Source organism: Panthera tigris, chromosome D3, assembly GCF_018350195.1.
Source record: "Panthera tigris isolate Pti1 chromosome D3, P.tigris_Pti1_mat1.1, whole genome shotgun sequence".
Classification (NCBI taxonomy): Eukaryota; Metazoa; Chordata; class Mammalia; order Carnivora; family Felidae; genus Panthera; species Panthera tigris.
In genome coordinates, this window is record NC_056671.1 from 54,845,893 (window position 1) to 54,865,233 (window position 19,341).

Sequence of the window (19,341 nt, forward strand, 5' to 3'; positions counted from 1 at the left end):
TCTAACTTCTGGTTTGCAAAAATACTAGTTTGCAAACAAAAAAAAAAGTTCTAAAGTCTACTCCAGAAAATACATACATATACATTTCATAAACATCTTTCTAAGTATAATGAATGCATTTCAATGTTTGTACATATGTGCATTGATATTTTTAATTATTAGTTTAATTCTGTTTGATTTCTTTAAAAAATCTGTTTTCATAATTCAGTCACTTGCAGTTTTACTACAGAACATAATTATTAACTGGGTAGAATTCCCAAACACATACTTTTTTATTGACGAATCTGAGCAACTGATGTCATTGTAGAAGCTGTATCAGAGGTATAAACACAGATAGACATTTTTATTTGGCCGTGTGAGAAATGCAGTCCTGTGAGTAACTTAAATACTTGTAATTTCAAATCAGTTCTTCCCTGGTTTCTTATTATTCTTTTGTTGCTTTTCAACCTATAGGATGGAGCTGTCCTTGAACTTGGTTTATTTGATCATTCAAGTGCAACCATCAAGTTGCCTGTAATATTTAAAAACTGAGGCTTCGTGGTATTATTTGTAAAATAACAGCACATTAACGTTTGGGCTTTGGTTTCTTGGAAATAGAGTGTTGGTTGCTTTATGAATAAAAGCATAATTTCAATTCAGGAGACTTTTTGCCTGAAGCCTATAAGACAGATGCATCTGATTAACTTTGGCAAAACTGGACTGGCCTGTTATTGTAATGTAGATGTTTTCAGGGTTGGAAGGATATTTTAAAAAGGCATGTGAGAAGGTCTTTTTTTGAGAGACTGAGAACAGTTTTGCCACAGAAACTGCATCTCAGACTGCTTCATTTTTGCACACTTTTATTTTCTAGTGGAACTTCTCCATTAGCCTGTCTGAATGCAATGCTTCACACTAACACTCGAATAGGGGATGGAACATTCTTCAAAATCCCTGGAAAGTCAGGCCTCTATGCTCTCAAAGTAAGTTGGATTGTTCTGCGTATTATGTCTGTTATTACTGCGTATCATGCGTTTTCTCAGACATGTGAAGGTAAACAAAATTAGATTTGGGTGAAGGGTAGAAAAGTGACCCCTATGCCTTTTAAATGTTTTCAGATGTCTTAAAAGTGACTTCATATTAAGAATAAACAATGGCATTTTTCTTCAAGGAAAGCATATCTGTGGTTTCAGTCTAACATATGGTAACGGAAAATAGTTGTGGCTTCCTTAAAATTCTTGATTCTTAAAAATTTACATGGAGGAGTGCCATGAGGCATCAGCCAAGAGCTTAAGATGATCACAGTTGCCGTAAACTATTTGACTTAATGACCATCAGTTGATATACAGACTTCACACCTGTGTGCCTTTCTGTCTTTTATAAAAATAAGTTTATCCATCCTTCTTGAAAAGTTGCTGATTTAAATTAATCGTTCAGTTTTAAAACAGCAAGGGAATTTTAAATAATGCATTCTTGTTGTGTGAGAAGAATAGAGAAATGACATAAAAAGACTCAGATGATTGAGTCTTAATTATTTTAGTGTAATCCCCTTCCCAACTAGAATGAGAAGTGTTATCTAAGATGCAAAGTTCCAGAGGATAAAAGCCGATGGTCTCCAAATGGTTGTGTAACTTGGAACAATAATAAGTCAACGTATTTTTCTTATATTTTAAAAATAAGTCACTGTTTTTAATAAATGATGGATTACCTTTAAAGGTCATTAATTTCCTTTGAGAAGGCTGTTTTTAATGCTAAACGTTATACCTGGCAAAGAAGCAAAGGTTCTTTCTCAGCCATTAAGCATTAGGCCCTCATCACTGTGTGCGTTTCACAAAATAACCCAGGTTAATCAAAAAGACTTGTATTATTTCAGTTGCTTTTTGTAGGTACCTGGGTATTTAATGTACTGGTAAAATTCTGAGTTGTTAAACCATTTCCTAATATAAGGAGGAATGTAGAATTGAAAAAAAAATGGAAGCAGCATATGTCACTTTTGTATAGATTTTAAAAGGTTATCTACAAAAAATCATCTGTGGCAGCGTACTTTTCCTAGTTTTTTTTTTTTTGAAGGACTGATTTTACATTAAGTAAATCTGTTGAAATTCCAAGTTATAAGTAACAGTAGTAATACTTTAGGACTCTGAAAGTATTTTAAATGTTTTCAGTTGCCAGTACATCTCCATAAATCATCATTTTTTAAAAATAATATAGAAAGAGGAGTCGTCATGCCCAGCTGATGGAACATTGGATTTAGGCTGTGAGTCTGAACTGGATGGCGCAGAAATGGCAGAGGCCAATGCCAGTGGAGAAGGAAATGGAGGTAAGTGTGATGAACTTTAGGATATAAACCTTACTCTTAGAAATTACATAGAAGTCCAATAATTCCCAGATTGAATTCCTGACCGTTATAGATATAATTTCTTCTCTACGTTTTTACCACTTGCTTAGATTCAGCATCAAGTAATTTTTATTCAAAAGATTATCACCTAAGAAAAATATGCATTTATTTGCTTTTTGTTTTAGTTATTTTTTAAAGTATGGACTTTTCTGGGTAATATTCTCAAGTGCTCTCAGTATATTTCTCCTGTAAGATGAGGGTGTTACTGGGGGTATCCGGTGGTTTTATTCTTATGTGAGACAGAGAATGCTGTTTTGTCTCTGATTGTGTTTCTTTTTTCCTGTGATCGCAAGTAGTTTGATGATCTTAGTATTCCTAACAATGAAACAAGGACCAAATAAGTTATGTTCTCGTGAAACCCCTTTGAAAAGTGAGCAACCCTTCCAGAATTCTAAGGGGGCATTTTCTGCCTCTGAATTCTGCCCATGTTAATTCATTTTTATCTTTCTCAAGACATGTGCATTATGATTGCATTAGTGTATATAATTCCTGTACTGCAGTTTTAGCGAATCTTTGTTCCACAAATGCTGCTGTACTTTTTCCTACCCTACCCACTAGTCTCACAAAGTGGACCCAGATCATGATTCAGGAGGAAGACTGTGTCATTAAAGCCTCTGTTGGTGGACTCATAGAAATCAGTAAATTATCTTTACACAAACAAATCTTAAAGGATCCTTGCAGAAATATCGTATTTCAGTAATAGCCCAAAGCCATTCATTTTATTAACGGCCACACATAGTCCCTTTGTATTCTGACTGGACACTCCTGCCCTGTAAGTTGGTATGATTTCTGATAGTCCCCAGGAGACTGATTTTGCTTCAGTGCCTATCTGATCTGCAATAGAGGTTGTGAATTAAAGTAGGAAACACAGATTCTTAATAAAAGGGCTGAAGTTAGCTTTGTGGACTTTTTTTTTTTTTTTGAAAACCAACTCTCACTGAATTTGAGGTCCCTATTCTTACACCTTTTGAAAACTCACCTCACCCCCATGCTATCGTTGTGGTAGTACTGTGAATTTTGACGGGGCCTTGTGGTTACAGAGAGAACAAGGCAGAGATGCACAGCAACTTTTGGCCTTCTGGAGGGGCTGCTAGATGGAGCAAACTGTTCTCCTTCAGAAAGATGAAGGGGAATCTTACTGGATTATCCCTCTTGTTGCACTACTGGCTTCAATGGGCACTTGTGTTTCCTTCTCTCCCTCTCTCTCAAACTATTGAGCTTCTGTGTGTCCTGTACTATTTTCAACACTGCAGTTACAGCAGTAAAAACAAGAACAAAAAGAGACCTCCCCTGGGTCTTAGATGGGTAGAGATACAGACATTAAGCAAAATAAGTATGTAAAATGTATAGCTTCTTCAGTTCCAAAAAAGTGATATGGGGCAAAATAAATGAGATAAGAGTCAAAGAAAGGGGCACATTTGAGAAAGATCTGAGGGGAATAAGGAAGGCAGCAGGTATCTAAGGATGAAGAGTTCTAGGTGAAGAAGCAGCAATTATAGAGGCCTTGAAGCAGGAGAGTTCCTGGAATATTCCAAAAACATCAAGAGCCTAGTGTGGTTGGAGGCCAGGGTGAGCAAAGGAGAGGATGGTAAGATACAAAGTTAGAGAAGTTATGGGGCCAGATATTATGGTGCCTTGATCTTGCCTTTTGCTTTGAATTAGATGTTCAACTCTTGTAGGGTTTTGAGCTAGAGAGACAAGGAGCTCACATAGATTTTAGCAGAAGCTAAAGTATAGCAGGAGCACTAATTACAAATATATATATATATATATATATATATATATATATAGGGGAACAAGGACAAAAACCAGAGACCAGTTAGAAAGCTTTTGCCATAATCAGATAAGAGTTTGAATAAAAAGAGTAGCAGTGGATATGCTGGAAAGTGATTGGATTCTGGATATATACGAAGCTAGATCTAACAGCAGCTGCTAAAATTAGTATGGCTGTGACATAAAGAAAGGAGCTGGAGATAACCCCCAAATTTGAGTGTGAGCAGGTAGAAGAATTAGCATTATCTTCAACTTAGATGGAAAATCTGCAAGAGAATTAGTTTAGGAGACAGAATTGTTGATAGGGAACTCAGTTTGGGACATATTAAGTATGACCTTCATTTTCAACACCCAGGTGGATGTGTTAAATAATTGGATTTATCAGTCGTGGATTCATGGGGAAGATCTTGCTGGAGATACACGTGTAAAAGTGGTCAGTTTATAGATGATATTCAAAGATCATAATCAGATGAGATCACCAAAGAACTGAAGGCAGATAGAAGAGAGAAGAAGCCCAAAGACTGAGCTCACGGGCACTTGAATTTTAAGAACTTGGAGAAATTATAGGAAATAATTACAACAAATGCGACTAAAGATAAATGGATAGAAGAACATGTCTGTCCTGGAAACCAAGAGAAGAAAGTGTTTCTGGGGAGGAAGCACCTTAAATGTGCCAAATGCTTTTGATGGATCAGCTTATAGTGAAGACTGAGAATAACCATTGGATTTAGCTTTGTGAGGTTGGTGATGAACTTGGCAATGACAATTTCTGTCCACTGCTGAGACCGCAAGCCTGAGTGGAGTGGTTTCAAGAGAATAGGAGGACAGAAATTGGAGTCCCCAAAAGATGATTCTTTCAAGGATTTTTGAGATAAAGGGAAGGTGTGAAATGGGAAAATGGCTAGAAGGGAACGTGGAATCAAAAGAAAGTTGTTTTGGGGCACCTGGGTGACTCAGCCAGTTGAGTGTCCAGCTCTTGGTTTTGGCTCGGGTCATGATCCCACAGTTTGTGAGTTTGAGCCCCGCAGTGCAGAGCCTGCTGGGATTTTCTCTCCCTTTCTCTCTGCCCTTTCCCCCTTCTCTCAAAATAAATAAATACATTTTTTTTAAAAAATAAAGTTTTTTTAAAAATGAGAGATAAATACTAGAATAATTCTAATTATTCTAGATAATGAGGATATTGAGTTGATATCCTCAACTGGATGAGGATGAGGAGAATCCAGTTGAGGAGAATTTGATAATGAGGAAGGTGACCTGTGGCCGTGTGCTTGATTAGATGAGAGGAAATGGGATCTATTAAATGGATGAAGAGATTGGCCTTATGAGATTGTTTGATTTGGTGTTCTAGAGAAAATGAGTTAGAAGGATAGGTGATGTGAGTGGAATGCACAAAATTGAGGTTAGGACGATATTATGGAATTTATGTCTGAGATGAGAGGAAAGAAAGAAGGGGGCTAGGTTTAAGGCTGTCATGAATGGTTAGGCAGTGTGCGCCCTCTTCAGAGTGGCCTGACTGAAGGGACCATTATCAGTGGCTGAAATTCAGCAGCCCTCTGTTTGCTCAGCCTAGTGCTATGGGATGGAGCTGGGTCTTCTTGGAGGAAATGTTGCTTTTTCTTATTTGCACAAAGACGTAGAGGCTGGTGGTAGCCCAGGTGTAAAGTATTAGAGAATCATCTGTGTGGATATTGAAACAGGCAATTATGTTAGAACTAGCACTGAAAGGGTGTGACATTTAGGAGTTAAAATCTTCAAAACATGAAGAGGGGTAACCCAGGAGTTGGTAGATGAGTGCAGGAAGGAGCGGTAGTTGTTACTATGGTCTCATGGAGTGAGATAGCATGCTGGAGGCGTCTAATAAGCAGCAAGGGGAAACAGAGACCACCTATCCCATCTCCAGTCCCAGTAGTACAAGATGTATGGAAAAGTGAGGGACTTCTGCCTGAGAGGCTTCCAGGGAAAGTGGCAGTGTTCACTGGAGAGAGTCGGGTTTTGTTGTAGATCCAAGATGTGAGTGGAATATTCTGAGAAGAGATGGAGGTTAATGGGAGATTTTGCTAAATGACTAATTCGGAATTTCAGAAGAAACAGTGGGAGGGTTTTAGCGGCTGGAAAGGGGTGGAGACAGGGTGAGAGCACTCAGCCAATAACCAAAACAAAGCAGGATGAGTAAATTCCCCTAATTTGAAATGTGGATAGGTACTTCACACAATAACACATACCCACACATCTCCAGCTAATGTGACCGAGACTAGATTTTCTGGTTTCTCCTTTGAAGTTGCATTAGAGAAATTGCTTTGGGGATTCACTGAACGGACAGTAAACAGCTTATTTCCTTGAATATTCCTTGACTTTTACACTTTTGCATCTTATGGCAAACCACAAATGCTTCTTTTAGGATAACTATATTTCCTATCCACGTAAATACCATATTCTTCTGTTTATAGCCCACGAACCTTGCCAGACTTAGATATTGAAAATATGAATGCCTCTAAGACCCAGCCTCTGTAAGTTGTTTACATGTATATGGTTTAACCCTCACAACATTCTTAGGAGATAATTAGTCTTTCTAGGCTCTGTTACTTTTATTTTTCTCTTCCTTCCTTCCTTGCTTGGAAGGAAAGGAATCTTTCTTTCTTTCTTTCTTTCTTTCTTTCTTTCTTTCTTTCTTGGAAGGAAAGGAATCTTTCTTTCTTTCTTTCTCTCTCTCTCTCTCTCTCTCTCTCTCTTTCTTTCACCTGTGAGAAGACAAACTTAGGTATGTTAAATATCTCATCCAAGTGGTAAGCCAGGTAGATGTATGTGACACCAAAAGCCAGGCTGTAACCACTGTGAACTCTCTTGGAATCACAAGGAACACTAATGGCCAGGAGTCATTGCTACAGTTTGCTTTTCCAACATTTGTTTAAATCTATTCTGATTATAGACTTGAGAATTTGACAAAGAGGAACCCCTGGCTTATCCAAATTAAGGAGTAGGGTATCACATGATTTCTTACAAATTGATAGTAAAGTCCTGAGCCAGCTCAGGTGGTTTCCTTGCTGAATCTGTTTCTAATACATATTTGAACCAGAAGTTAGAATGGATGCAAGTTCTGCACTTCTTACAGCTGTACAAATATACTTTGAAAATATAATCAGAGAGTGAAGGTGGGGATGTGTGGACCTGGGAGCCAGGGCAGAGGGGAGAGGGGGAGGGAAAGGGGAGGGTCCCACCATCTGGTTTTTTTCTTCTCCTCTCTCATTCCTCCTTTGGGATGAAAGAGCCGGAAGTGTTGATGTGAATAATAACTATCAATCGGTAACATCGCCTTGTGGCAATCCAGAGAATAAGCTATTATAGAGTTATTTCAAATGAATAAAGATCAACTGACATCCACTGCACCATTAAAGGGGGTAAGCAGATAAATATTTTTTAAGTATTTTTAATATATTTTAAATTTGTATTTGTTTTAAAAAGCCCTTACAAAAAGTGGTAATAAGAAATCTTAGCAGCTTGATTCCAGTCAGTAATATTTGAATCTTTAGATTTGAGATAATAACAGTAATGCTTTAGTCCTCCTCTTGCAGTCAGTTGGCCAGAGAAACATTCTTATTAAATGGGTGATCTTTTGCCAAGGTATTTTGTTTTAAAGTTCTGTTGAAAATTTTACAGAGTGGCAAAAGTGGTATATTATCGATTATAGAATTTACAAGACACAGAACTATAGTTACGTTTCTTTGACTCCTACTAAACAGTTTGTCAAGTTAATAAGAATTAGACATGCAGACTCAAGAAGGTAAACTCTTCAGATTTTACAGGCTTTAGCTATAGAGATTGAAGAGTGATTTAGGTGAATCACTTGATATATCTTTGTTGACAACCCATGACCATTTATGCCAATATAAGTATAGATCTATGTCACCCAAAGAAAATATTTTGAATTTTATGGGCTATTTTAGTCAGAGATTTATGGGTATATTTGTGTCTGAGTTGTTTTCTGAGGATAATACATTGGTATATCATGAGTTTGCTCACACATATTAAGTTGACTTACAGTGCATTGCTGGCTGCAGAACCCATACATATTTTATATGAAATGATCGTATCACTACAGAGCCTTCACTCTCTTCACCTTCTATTTATAACTTGTTATTAACAAGAAAAAAATGAATTTCTCTTTTCGTGGCCCTAATTTATATTGCATGTTTAAAATCAAAAGCAACCATCCTACTATTTAAAAGGAAAAAACTGGAGAATGTACAATTTTCATCCACAGAGATCAAAAAAGGTTCTGCTTGTTATTAACCCTAATGGCTTTCAGGGAGGAAGCAGCACTCTAGCAGGGGAATTAGTATTTTAAAAGTCTCTATTTAGGGGAAAAATTATAGAGAACATATATCCTATGTTTTAGCCCTTAGATCCCAGGGTAAATAATGATTCCAACATTTGAAGAATTTTATATGGTCTTTTTTCATTATTCTTTATGGCCAGCTTTATAAGTGGGTTTCTGATTGTATGATTCTTGGCAGAGTTGTGTTAACTTAATGAAACATTATTCAGCTCACTCTTTGTTTTCGTTGGCTCAGAGGCCACAGTTTAAGGGGTCTTTTTTCAGAAGTGAAAAGTGCTTTAAGATGGCCTGAAGTGTGTGGATAGGATCTCTGTTGAGACATCAATTACATACAGATGAGGAGCTTCCTGGAGGAAGTGAGAAGTGTACTAATGAAGCTGTAGGTGCCCTCAGGGAGCAGTCACACTGACAGTTTATCAGTGGCAATTTTATATAAGGGGTTGGGGAGAAGAAAATGAGGGGACGGTGGAGCTGTGAAGGCAGTGTCTTGAGCAACTTTGGAAGATTTTGCTAATGTAGGTGGTGTCTTTTTCCTCGTGGTGGTATTGGTCTGGTCTTGCTGGAGATTTTTCAGTAGCTAGTCTGTGATTGCTCCTGTGTGGTTTTACATAGGATAGCCTCTGTGTTCATGATTAATTTCTACCTGACAGCCATTCCTAGAATGAATCTGGCAGATGAGGGAATCTTGCAGATGACGCTTTCAATGACTGGACCAGGTCTCCTGCTTTTCTTAGGGTAAGCTAATTGGTCTTCTCTTTCACATTTCTTTTTCCTCAACAGCTTTGTTAGCTCTTGGAGACACCTGTTCTACATTGGTGGCCTAGAGAAACTTAAGTATATGAAAATTATATTGTTTTAGTTACGTATGGAAGGAAATACGGGGGAAAGAGAATACTCTTCACAGTCAGAAATGACCATTGGCAGGATATCAAGGCTCCTCTGCCTCCTCTTTCTTATTCTTCCTTCTCTCATCCCAACCCACAGCATTCATGACTTCGAGTTCATGCAGCCTGGCTCTCAAGCCAGCATTTGACTTAAACCAGTCAATTCAATTAGACATTATTCTAATAGTAAGTGTCCAGAGGGATAGGAATCTCTCAGTCTCCTTTATATTTGTCTCTTTGTTGATAAGCTTTAGAGTCAAGAATTTTTTCCTTATGCTGATTTTTTTTTTTTTTGCTTTTAATTAAACTCATTCCCTGTTGTTTTTTTAACTCTCTGGTGATGGAGAACAGCTGAGCATCATCTAGACCCCACCCCCTTCATCTCCTCCAAATAACTTATCCCAGCTCTTTTAAACATTACTTATGGATACTATTTTTCATTTCTTTTACCCATTAGGGACTTCTTTTTGTTACATACTTCCCCTTGAACTGTGGACTTTGTTCCTGTATAAATGGATTTTGGTCACTTTTAATAGCCTAGAGTCATGGAAGAAAAGGAAGTTTTCTAAGTGCAGATAAAATGACCCATTTAAGTGTACTTTTCCCTTCTTTTCTCATGCTATGAGAAAAGTATTTCATAATATAAAGATTGGAAAGAGAGTATGATCTCATAATAAAAGCAAACTCCCTCTCAAATAAAACCAGAATTAAAGGTATTCCCTCAGTTACTCATATTAACTAGTGAAGCTTCTATCTGATTTATTAGTTTATAATTAGTATATAGGAACAAAGCACCTATTCTTTAAAGAGTAAAGCACTTTTTTTCATTGATGCCAGATTATCCGTTCTCTCCTTTTTAAAGCGACAGTGTATAACCATTTCTCAGCAAACCACCTCGGTGCCTTATCTAGCTCCCTTTTTATTGTGTACTGGAGTTATCTTTTATGTGTCAAAGTATAAAGTACTTAGTCGTGATGCCCACGAGTGAAGGAAACATTTACCCTTGACCTGTACCAACATTTTAATGATATTCTCCCTGCCTGCTTCTTGATATTTCTCATTTCCTAAGTGGATTTTGCTGTATTTCTGTGTAGATGTTTCAAGAACCTTATACAGTGTAGAAGATCACAGGTGTTGTGTAGTGTAAAAGAAATAGCTTCTACTGTTTCCCCCCCATTCAGGCAGCTCATTGTGTTATTATTCTCCCTAATTCTGAGAAAGGAATTTATATTGGTTCTGTGGTAGGAATGGATTAGGTGGTGAAAGGCTAGTACCTATAGAAGTGCTTTTCCTATTAAATCCTTATTTCTGGTTTGAGTTTCTCTTTTGACTATAAAGGGATATTTTTTTATGGATATCCAGAGATATTAGTGTAACTGAAAGGCTCTGGTGATAAATTGAGTGCCCATAGAAGGGATTCCCATAGTTGTACCTTCGTGCGCAAATGTTCCTCCTAGTTACCTGTGGAGCTTCAGTGTCGTGTCCAGGGCAAACCGAAATATCTGTGAACCATTTACAGACATTGCAGTGAAATTGCCGTCTGTCCAGTTCCATAATATCAGAGGAGCATCACTTACAGCCTATGATATCAGCCTGATTACATCTTGTTGGAGCGTGTTGTCACTGATAGACATTGCTAGCGTTATTATCATATGATTCACCATTCCCTTTGTTTTATTTTGCTCCCTTTTCGGCAGACCTCTTCTGACTAAAGAGAGGGCATTTTTGAGCTAATGATACAGTAAAAATTTCAGTTATATTAGCTATATCTTACTCATAGATGATAGTGCAAATATTATCAAGTATCAATACCTACAGTGTTTAGTAGACAATTTCTCCCTTGAAATTTTCTTAGGGAAAAATTGCTGTTTCCTTTATTTTATTGCTAGTGTTTCTCTATCTAATTGCTGGCCTTTCTTGGCAACTCATACACTTTGAGTTTTGTCTTTTATTGCAATGAGGGAAGTTGTTTAAATCCAGATATCTATACCCATCTTGCAATAAGGAATGCTTTTAGAGAGGGGAGTTCTCCTTAGTCTGGATCCAAAAATAATTAAGGAATTACCTCTTCTCTGAAAGAAATGGAGTCAAATGGATGTGATTTGGGGGTCAAATGGATTTGCCTGGTCCTCATTAAGTCATTTAAAAGTTTTTGGCATGTATTTTGTTGCCATGTATATCTGGAACGTCTGATATGAACAATTTCAAATGTAAGTACGATACATAAAACACACATAATCCAAACATAAGCTTTTTTTATTATTTGTCATGTGGGGATACTTTTGAATTATTTACTTACCGATCTTTCAGAACAAATTTTAGTTATCACTGGTAGGTTTTCGTACACTTGGTTTTCCTCACATAGAATTAATATTTTTATATCCTTGTTCTTAGAAAAAATACATTTTTAAAAAGCTTTATCATCTCAAAGTCAGGTGTTGGGTTTTATTCACTGCTTTCCCCCTGCATTTTAAACAGCGCTTGGCGTGAAGGTGTTCAGTAAAAGTTTTGCGACCAAATGAATGATTCATAAATAAGCTTCCTCTAAGACTTCGTTCTCTTTTGAAATGTGATTGAATTCTAACCATGTGTCACTGTGTTATCCCTAACATACTCTGTGCTCTTCAATTTAAATTGTTTATTTATAAAACCTGTATTAAGCTTATAGTGTATAGCAGGATTATTTCTACAGAAAACTGTTTTGATTTGAGAGCATCTAGTTTGATCAGAAAATTGAAAGGGAGTAATTGGAGGGAGAACTGATAGAAATGGAATGGATCAAAGGCTGCTCTTCTTCCTGCCTGAGTTAGACCTTCAAACACCAGTTACCTCTGATAGCCTATTACTTACTGTGTGGTTTAGTGGGATACAGCAATTAATATCTTTGTTGCAGTGACTGTATTGTGCACAGATCCTGGTCTGGGTTGTAGTTCTGCCCTCCTATAGCTCCTGCCATTTTAAGTAAGCATTGTGATTTCTAATTTTGACTTTTAAATTATCTTTATTTTTATTCCACTATGCAAAACCTCCAAACTGTGACTTTCCTTTTAAAATAAGGCAACAAGTAAGGATGGCAGAAGGGAATTTATCTGCATTGAATGGCAGGTCATATGACTTTCCACTGACCTTCATAGGATGTTTTGTGGTTTGGTTTTCATATTTTCCCTAATTGACTTTAGGATAATTACAAACAATTTCCTAAGATAAAAAAAAAAAAAAATTCACTTCTTGTATATGCTTTTCCATAACAATAAACTGTACTTTGCTGACATCCCCATTCACGAATTCTTATTAAAAGCCATAATTGGGGGTGCCTGGGTGGCTCAGTCGGTTGAGCGTCCGACTTCGGCTCAGGTCATGATCTCACGGTCTGTGAGTTCGAGCCCCACGTTGGGCTCTGTGCTGACAGCTCGGAGCCTGGAGCCTGCTTCACATTCTGTGTCTCCCTCTCTCTCTCTCTGCCCCTCCCCCGCTCATGCTCTGTCTGTCTCTCTGTCAAAAATAAACAAACATTAAAAATTTAAAAAGCCGTAATCGAAAGTTAACATTAAAAATAGATACTTTAGATAAATATAATGAAAATCACATTTCACAGTTTAGTGTAATAAACTTTTATAGATCAACTGCTCTGTGCCTGTCTTTGCACATAAGTAAGTCCTGAGTTGCTGAAGCTGTGGCTGGTGAGGCAGGCAGAAGCACCAGTTGCGGTGAATGCCATGAATTCATACACTAAGTTCCAAGGAAACATGGAGGAAGGAGGAGTAAGCCTACCTCGGAGACTGGCACAGTCAGGAAGGCTTTGGGGGAAGCTGTTTGAGTTTGGTCTGCCAAGGTGAATTTGCTAGGCGAAGAGATGGAGAAGGGGATTCGAATGACGAATGATTAGAGCAAGCACAGTAAATACAGCAAGTCACTGTGTTCAGGAAATACCACAGGGTCTCAGTTGGCTGGATCCGAGACGATGGGAGTTGGGGAGGCAGACAAGATGTGAAACTAGAAAGAGAGACAAAGTCAAGGTTGCATTCTGTTTTCTCCCTTCTTTAGGTCTCGGTTTAAAGGTCGAAGCCCTCCTGTACCCTTTTCAGTGGATTAGTAATTACATTGTGGGGAGAATGTCCTATACCTTCTCTCTGTCACGCAGCTTTAAAAATAGGAGCCCTAACCCGTATTTTCTATTCAATTTCATCTTCAAGTTGAATGGTGAATGACAAAGGGGAGAGAGGAGGACAGCATGGAGACTCTAGAGTCAGAAATCCAGTCTTGCTGGCCAGTCACCAGTTGCTCCAGCCTTCAGGACTGTTTCATGATGACCTGTAATCCTCCCTTTCTCTTTGCTCCTGAGCCTTCTAAGTAGAATATTTTGAATGAGGGCTTTGGGAATGTGAGTGTTAGTGAGATTGGAAGTGGTTGACAAACAAATACTGATAATCTCATTACCTGTTTGAATTTAAAGCTAGCAGATGAGCATTTAAGTATGTCTTTGGCTTTGCCTAGTTTTGGCAGCCAAGCAAATCGTAGACAGAAATAATACTTCTGTACCTTTTTAAAAAATGTCTTCTTGTCTTTGGTTTTTCCACCTATGGGAAGGGCAGGCAGTCTTGGAGGGTTTTGAGGTATAAATCCTGACATCATTTTGTGATCATGCCAGTGAAGTTAGGGGGAAAAAAATCTGCATTCGTTTTTGAATACCAAGAACATACCACTTTCTAAGCTGCTTGTCAGTGTTTGATATTTATTGGATAAAACATCTGCCCTAATTCTTCAGTTTCCTGGTTTCTGTTATAATTTCACATACAAGGGATTTCCCCTGGTCCTTCCTTTAACATTAGTTTTTCTTTGGCTTGTATTTCATAGGCCAGGCTCAGTCCCTTATATAAATATTCAGGCAACTGTTTAAAATGAGCCCTGTATTATTTATTTATCACATCTGTTATTAAGAAAGCTGCAAGAATTAAATAAAAGTGAAAACCGTGTGTTTTGTCAGAATATGAATCTGCGTGAACCTCCACAATCCAGCTACTTAGTGAGTGTTTTTCGATTCAGCCACCCTCACCAGATACATGGCAGAAGAATGAATAAAATCCTCATATGCGCGTGCTAAGGGTCTATTTTTGTCAGTGCACACATATACACACACAGCACACACAGGCACGTACACACCACACATGGAGGTGCATTGTTTGGAGCTTATGGATGCACTGCATTGGGCATTTTAGTCTTTCCTGTCTTTGTTCATTTTATTCTTGATGTTTTTCCTTAAAAATAAGGTATTTGGTTTTTTTAACCCAAAGGAACACTCACTTAGAGATTTTATTTTCTATTTTATTTACTTAAAAAAAATTTTTTTTAAATGTTTATTCATTTTTTCAGAGACAGAGACAGCGTGAGCAGGGGAGGGTCAGAAAGAGAGAGGGAGACACAGAGTCTAGAGCAGGCTCCAGGCTCTGAGCTGTCAGCATAGAGCCCAAAGTGGAGCTCAAACTCACGGACCGTGAGATCATGACCTGAGCTGATGCTTAACCGACTGAGCCACCCAGGTGCCCCCACTATTGTATTTACTTTTTTAAAGATTCTATAATTATGTTACTAGAAATAAATAATTAGGGGAAAAAATGGTTTTGTCCCAGGAGATAGGAGTAAGTTCCAGAAGAGGGGATCAGGGAGGAAATAAACTATATAGGAAGGAGTCCTCATGATGCTTCTCTCGAGTGTAGGATGGACTGGAAGATAGAGCAAAATAGAATTTAGTGGAAGGAAAATGAGTCATTTTGAGAAAAAAACTTCATAGGATTCCTTGATGCTGTTTCGTTTTATCGCCCTGCCCTCCATCTGAAATTCTGGGCTTTAAGTTGAACAGAATCTTCCTTTTGGAAGCACAAAATACATGTGAATCACTATTGACATAGTGCAGTAGTGAATTTAAATCCAACAATGCAATATATTTTCTGATACTGAAATAGGTATCATGATATTCAGTGACTTTCTAGGTCAGAGAGAAATAGAGTGAGTTGTAAGGTACCTGTCATCCTCAGGAAGGAGAGCTGTGTACTGCTTATTGCTGCAGTCAGAAGAATATGAGGGGAATAGCAGGCTTCAATTACATACGTACTAATTCGGTATTTGTCATTTAAAAAAAATTAAAAATTTTTATTGGGAGGGACAGAGAGAGAGGGAGAGAGAGAATTCCAAGCAGGCTGCATGCTCAGTGTAGAGCTGCATGTGGGGCTCGATCCTATGACCGAGAGATCAGGACCTGAGCTGAAATCAAGAGTTGGACACTTAATCAACTGAGCCACCCAGGTGCCCCAGCATTTGTCATTTTTTGATCCTGCCTCACTGGAGTTTACCTTTGAAAGACTTAGGAATAAAAGTACTTCCTAATAAGCAAATTGGTAAATTTGTGTAGATGTTCAATATGCAGAAGCATTCTCCTGTTTTCCATAAATTCCCTAAAATCCAATTCCCTAAAATCCAAAATCTGCGTTTTGTTCTCCTTTTTAACTAATCAGTAAGTTTCCATTTGTCTAGGTGGAAATACTACTCTAAGAACGTGAAGTAATGAAACGCATTTGTTAATGCCCACTTTGCTTGTGGCTCGGCTTTGAGGCCCGTGTAGTTGGCATCATTTGACCTGTTGGCCACATTCCTCTCAGTTCCCGGCTTGTTACACTTCATAGAGACCTCAGAACATCGAAAAGACCATGTGTATAATCACCATAAAAGTCAATTTATCTTTGGAATGTAAACCGATGATTGATTTCTAATCTTTCTTGAGTAAGATTTGGCAGTGTGTTAAGATTTAAGTGATCATTTCAGGGAGAAAAACCTAGGAGCCATAGTTCATGCAAGCAGTGTTATAAAATGTTTCTTAACTACAACGTTTAGAGTGTTTTAAGGAAAAATGTCGTATGGTATCACCTGATCTTTAATTCAGGGGCTTCTCTGACTCCATCCATGGGCAAATACTTTTGCGTCTTCAACCCTAGTACTCTCTGGGCCGTTCGCTCTCATGTTTTTTCATGTCGGTGACTAAATGACTTGATCTCCCTGCCCTTATTAACTTCCTGTTACAGCACTTTCAACAGGATGCAACTAAATTAAACTTCTTTAGACACTAAGTTTTTGCATCAGTTGTGGGGCTTTGAGGCCGAATATTTTAAGTGGGAAACTATGGGTCTGGCCCAGGCTCCCATCTCTGCTATTTTGTTGGCTGTGATACTATTGACAAGTAGTTGAGCCTCTCTAAGCTCTAGTTTTCTCTCTCAAAAACAGAGACAATGCCTTTCCATCTTGCAAGGAAGCAGCAAGGAAGTGGCAAGGGTGAAATGAGATCACATATGTAAAGTGCTTGGCATTAATAACTAACAATTATTTCATGGTCCAAAACTTGTTCATTTTGTTTAGTAATCAGTACCTTGATTAATTTCTGTATTAAAAAAAAACTTGACTAATTCTTTTTTTTCCTAACATTCTCTTTCATGAGCCACATTTTTAATTTCTAGGCAGCATGTGCTTGAGTCTATCTAAAGCAGCTTTAGTGTTCTCAACACTATGCACGTGCATATGCTTCCATTTTTGACTAGAACAATTTTTACTCCTCCACCTGCCTCTAGAGCTCAGGTCAGAATCCTCTCAAGTTACTGTTCCTTGGAAATTTTCTTGGATTAATGTTAACCCTGGTGCCCTTAAAAAGTCATATTTTGAGCTTTTCCAATATGTTCTCAAGTTATTTTTTTCCATCTAACTTCCTCTTGCCTCCTGCCTTTGACATATGCCTCCATTCTGCCACTAATTACAGTGCTTCCTTACTTTGATTTTCCAAATAGCTCTTTCCCCTCTGTTGTGCATAGAAAAGGGCCAGCGTCCGTGCTGCTGCCGAAGTTACTCAGTGGTTGACCTTCTCTCTCGGGTGGAAGGTTTGAGGACTGAAGAGGAGTTCTAGCTATAATCCAGGCATCATAGAGAAGAAAGTGAATGTGGGCCTTTGTCACCCATGACAGCAAGACACTGGCTCTTCTGCAGCCTTTTTGAAGAAAATGTCCTCTGTAGAATAGGTGACAGGAAAGCTTGACTGTGGTACAAGTGGGCAGAGTACGTGGTAATCTAAAGAGGGCATGGTTTCCTTGAACACAGTTGTCTTAAATTGACATCCAGAATCTCGGATTTTATTTTTCCTTCTCCATGGTAGATGTCTTGGCCCATAGGAGAAGATAAACGTGTCACAGTAGGCCGTAGAGTCTGTAGAAGGAGGGCTGGTAAATTGAAGAACAACATGGAGGTTGGTAGATTTGAAACAGTTTCGTTAGTTTACATTGTTTCTTCAAAAATACTATGCATTGCCCAAGTCTTGAGGCACATGTTATGTTTTTCTTTTTTATGTCCACACAACAGCCCCATGACATAGAAATTATCATCAATTAGTGGGTAAGGAAACGGAGGTGTAGAGAGGTTACATGAAACTGTGGCCACACAGTTGTTAACCGATTTCTTCTCTCAAATCTAGATACTCTTCTTTTTACTGTGCTATTTGGCTTTATTTTAGGTATCCATTCTCAATTGGAGAGAAGCTCCAAGTGAGTTAATTACAGTGGGTATAAAAAAAGGAATTCAAATTAGTAATATCATTATCTCTCTGTGTCTCTAGTTTGTGCAAAGCAGGTAACTGATGAAGCATCTTCCACTCGAGATTCAAGCCTTGCTAACACAGCAGTGCAGAGCAAGTTAGTGTCTTCCTTTCAACAACACACCAAAAAGGCTCTTAAACAGGTAAGAGAGCTGGCATTTGTTCTTTGTTCTACCTTCTTAAGGTGTTATGTGGAGAAAGAAAAATAGATAAGAACACAGCAATCAGAAAGCAACAGACGTGTCCTACGTTCAACCACTTCCATAATATTCTCACACTAATTTTACTCTATGCTGAAAACTAGGAGAGGCTTGGCTGAGAACTTTGATGTAAAAAAGAAGAGGGAAAATGTCCTTGGAATCATAAAAACTTATACTAAGATTTTCTTGAGTAAGGTTTATAGTAAACATACTGGGTTCATAAATGCATTGCATATGTTGAGAATAATGCCTCTGTGGTCTCATGTCTAACTGATAGCTGATGTAAAAAAATAAATAGATAATTTCTTTCTTGTTACTGAGATGCATTAAGTTACAAATAAGAAAAACAGTAATTGTGGCTTACTTTGAGCAAGAATGTCCATCAGCGAGTGTTTGGTTAATTTTGCAGTATCATCTTGATATTACATAAGCAGTCTTGAATTCTGCATCCTTGCCCTGAGATGGTGATGGGAGGGAATGGTTGTAAGATTGGCCTCCAGGCTTTGAGATACCCTGGCTTGAATTCTTGCAACTCTTGGCAAGACACTTTTCTTCCCTGAATCTCGACTTTCTTCTCTAGAAAATGTGGAAAATAATAGTACCTTTCACATGGGAATGACCTGAGGATTAAGTGAGGTGAGAAGTTGAAAGCACATGGTACAATGAGTGACCCGTTATAGTCACTCAGTAAATGTTAGCTATTGCTGCCACACTGGCAGATTCTGAATTGTGTGTGCAAGAGGAAAGGAGATGCCGTGGTTAGATGGGGACATTGCAGGATGGTAATACTGTCAGTAAGTGGAAAGCTTATGTATGTGGCTGTTCATGTGAAAATTCATGGCTTTCCCTTGTTTAACTGCTTTTCTCTTACATCTCTTACATATTTTATTTTGATCCTTTTTTTTTTTTTTTTTTTTTTTTTTTTGAGAAGGAGAGAGAGCCTGAGCAGGGCAGAGGGAGGGAGGGAGGGAGGGAGGGAGAGACAGAGAGAGAGAGAGAGAGAGGGAGGGAGGGAGAGGGAGAGAGGGGAGAGAGAGAATCTTAAGCAGACTCCATGTTCATTGTGGATCCCTACATGAGGTTCGATCCCATGACCCTTGGATCATGACCTTAGCTGAAATCAAGAGTTGGACACTTAACTGACTGAGTCACCC

General features: G+C 38.2%; 1 protein-coding gene across 2 annotated transcripts in view; it reads left to right on the forward strand.

Annotated features, from left to right (window-relative positions):
- ASXL3 (ASXL transcriptional regulator 3) overlaps positions 1-19,341 on the forward strand; it is a 175,049-nt gene that overhangs the window by 66,327 nt on the left and 89,381 nt on the right. For both annotated transcript variants that reach the window (XM_042962698.1, XM_042962699.1), the window contains exons 4-6: positions 851-959; positions 2,188-2,296; positions 18,009-18,130. In XM_042962698.1, the coding sequence (XP_042818632.1) occupies positions 851-959; positions 2,188-2,296; positions 18,009-18,130 (340 nt within the window). The remainder of the gene's footprint in view (positions 1-850; positions 960-2,187; positions 2,297-18,008; positions 18,131-19,341) is intronic.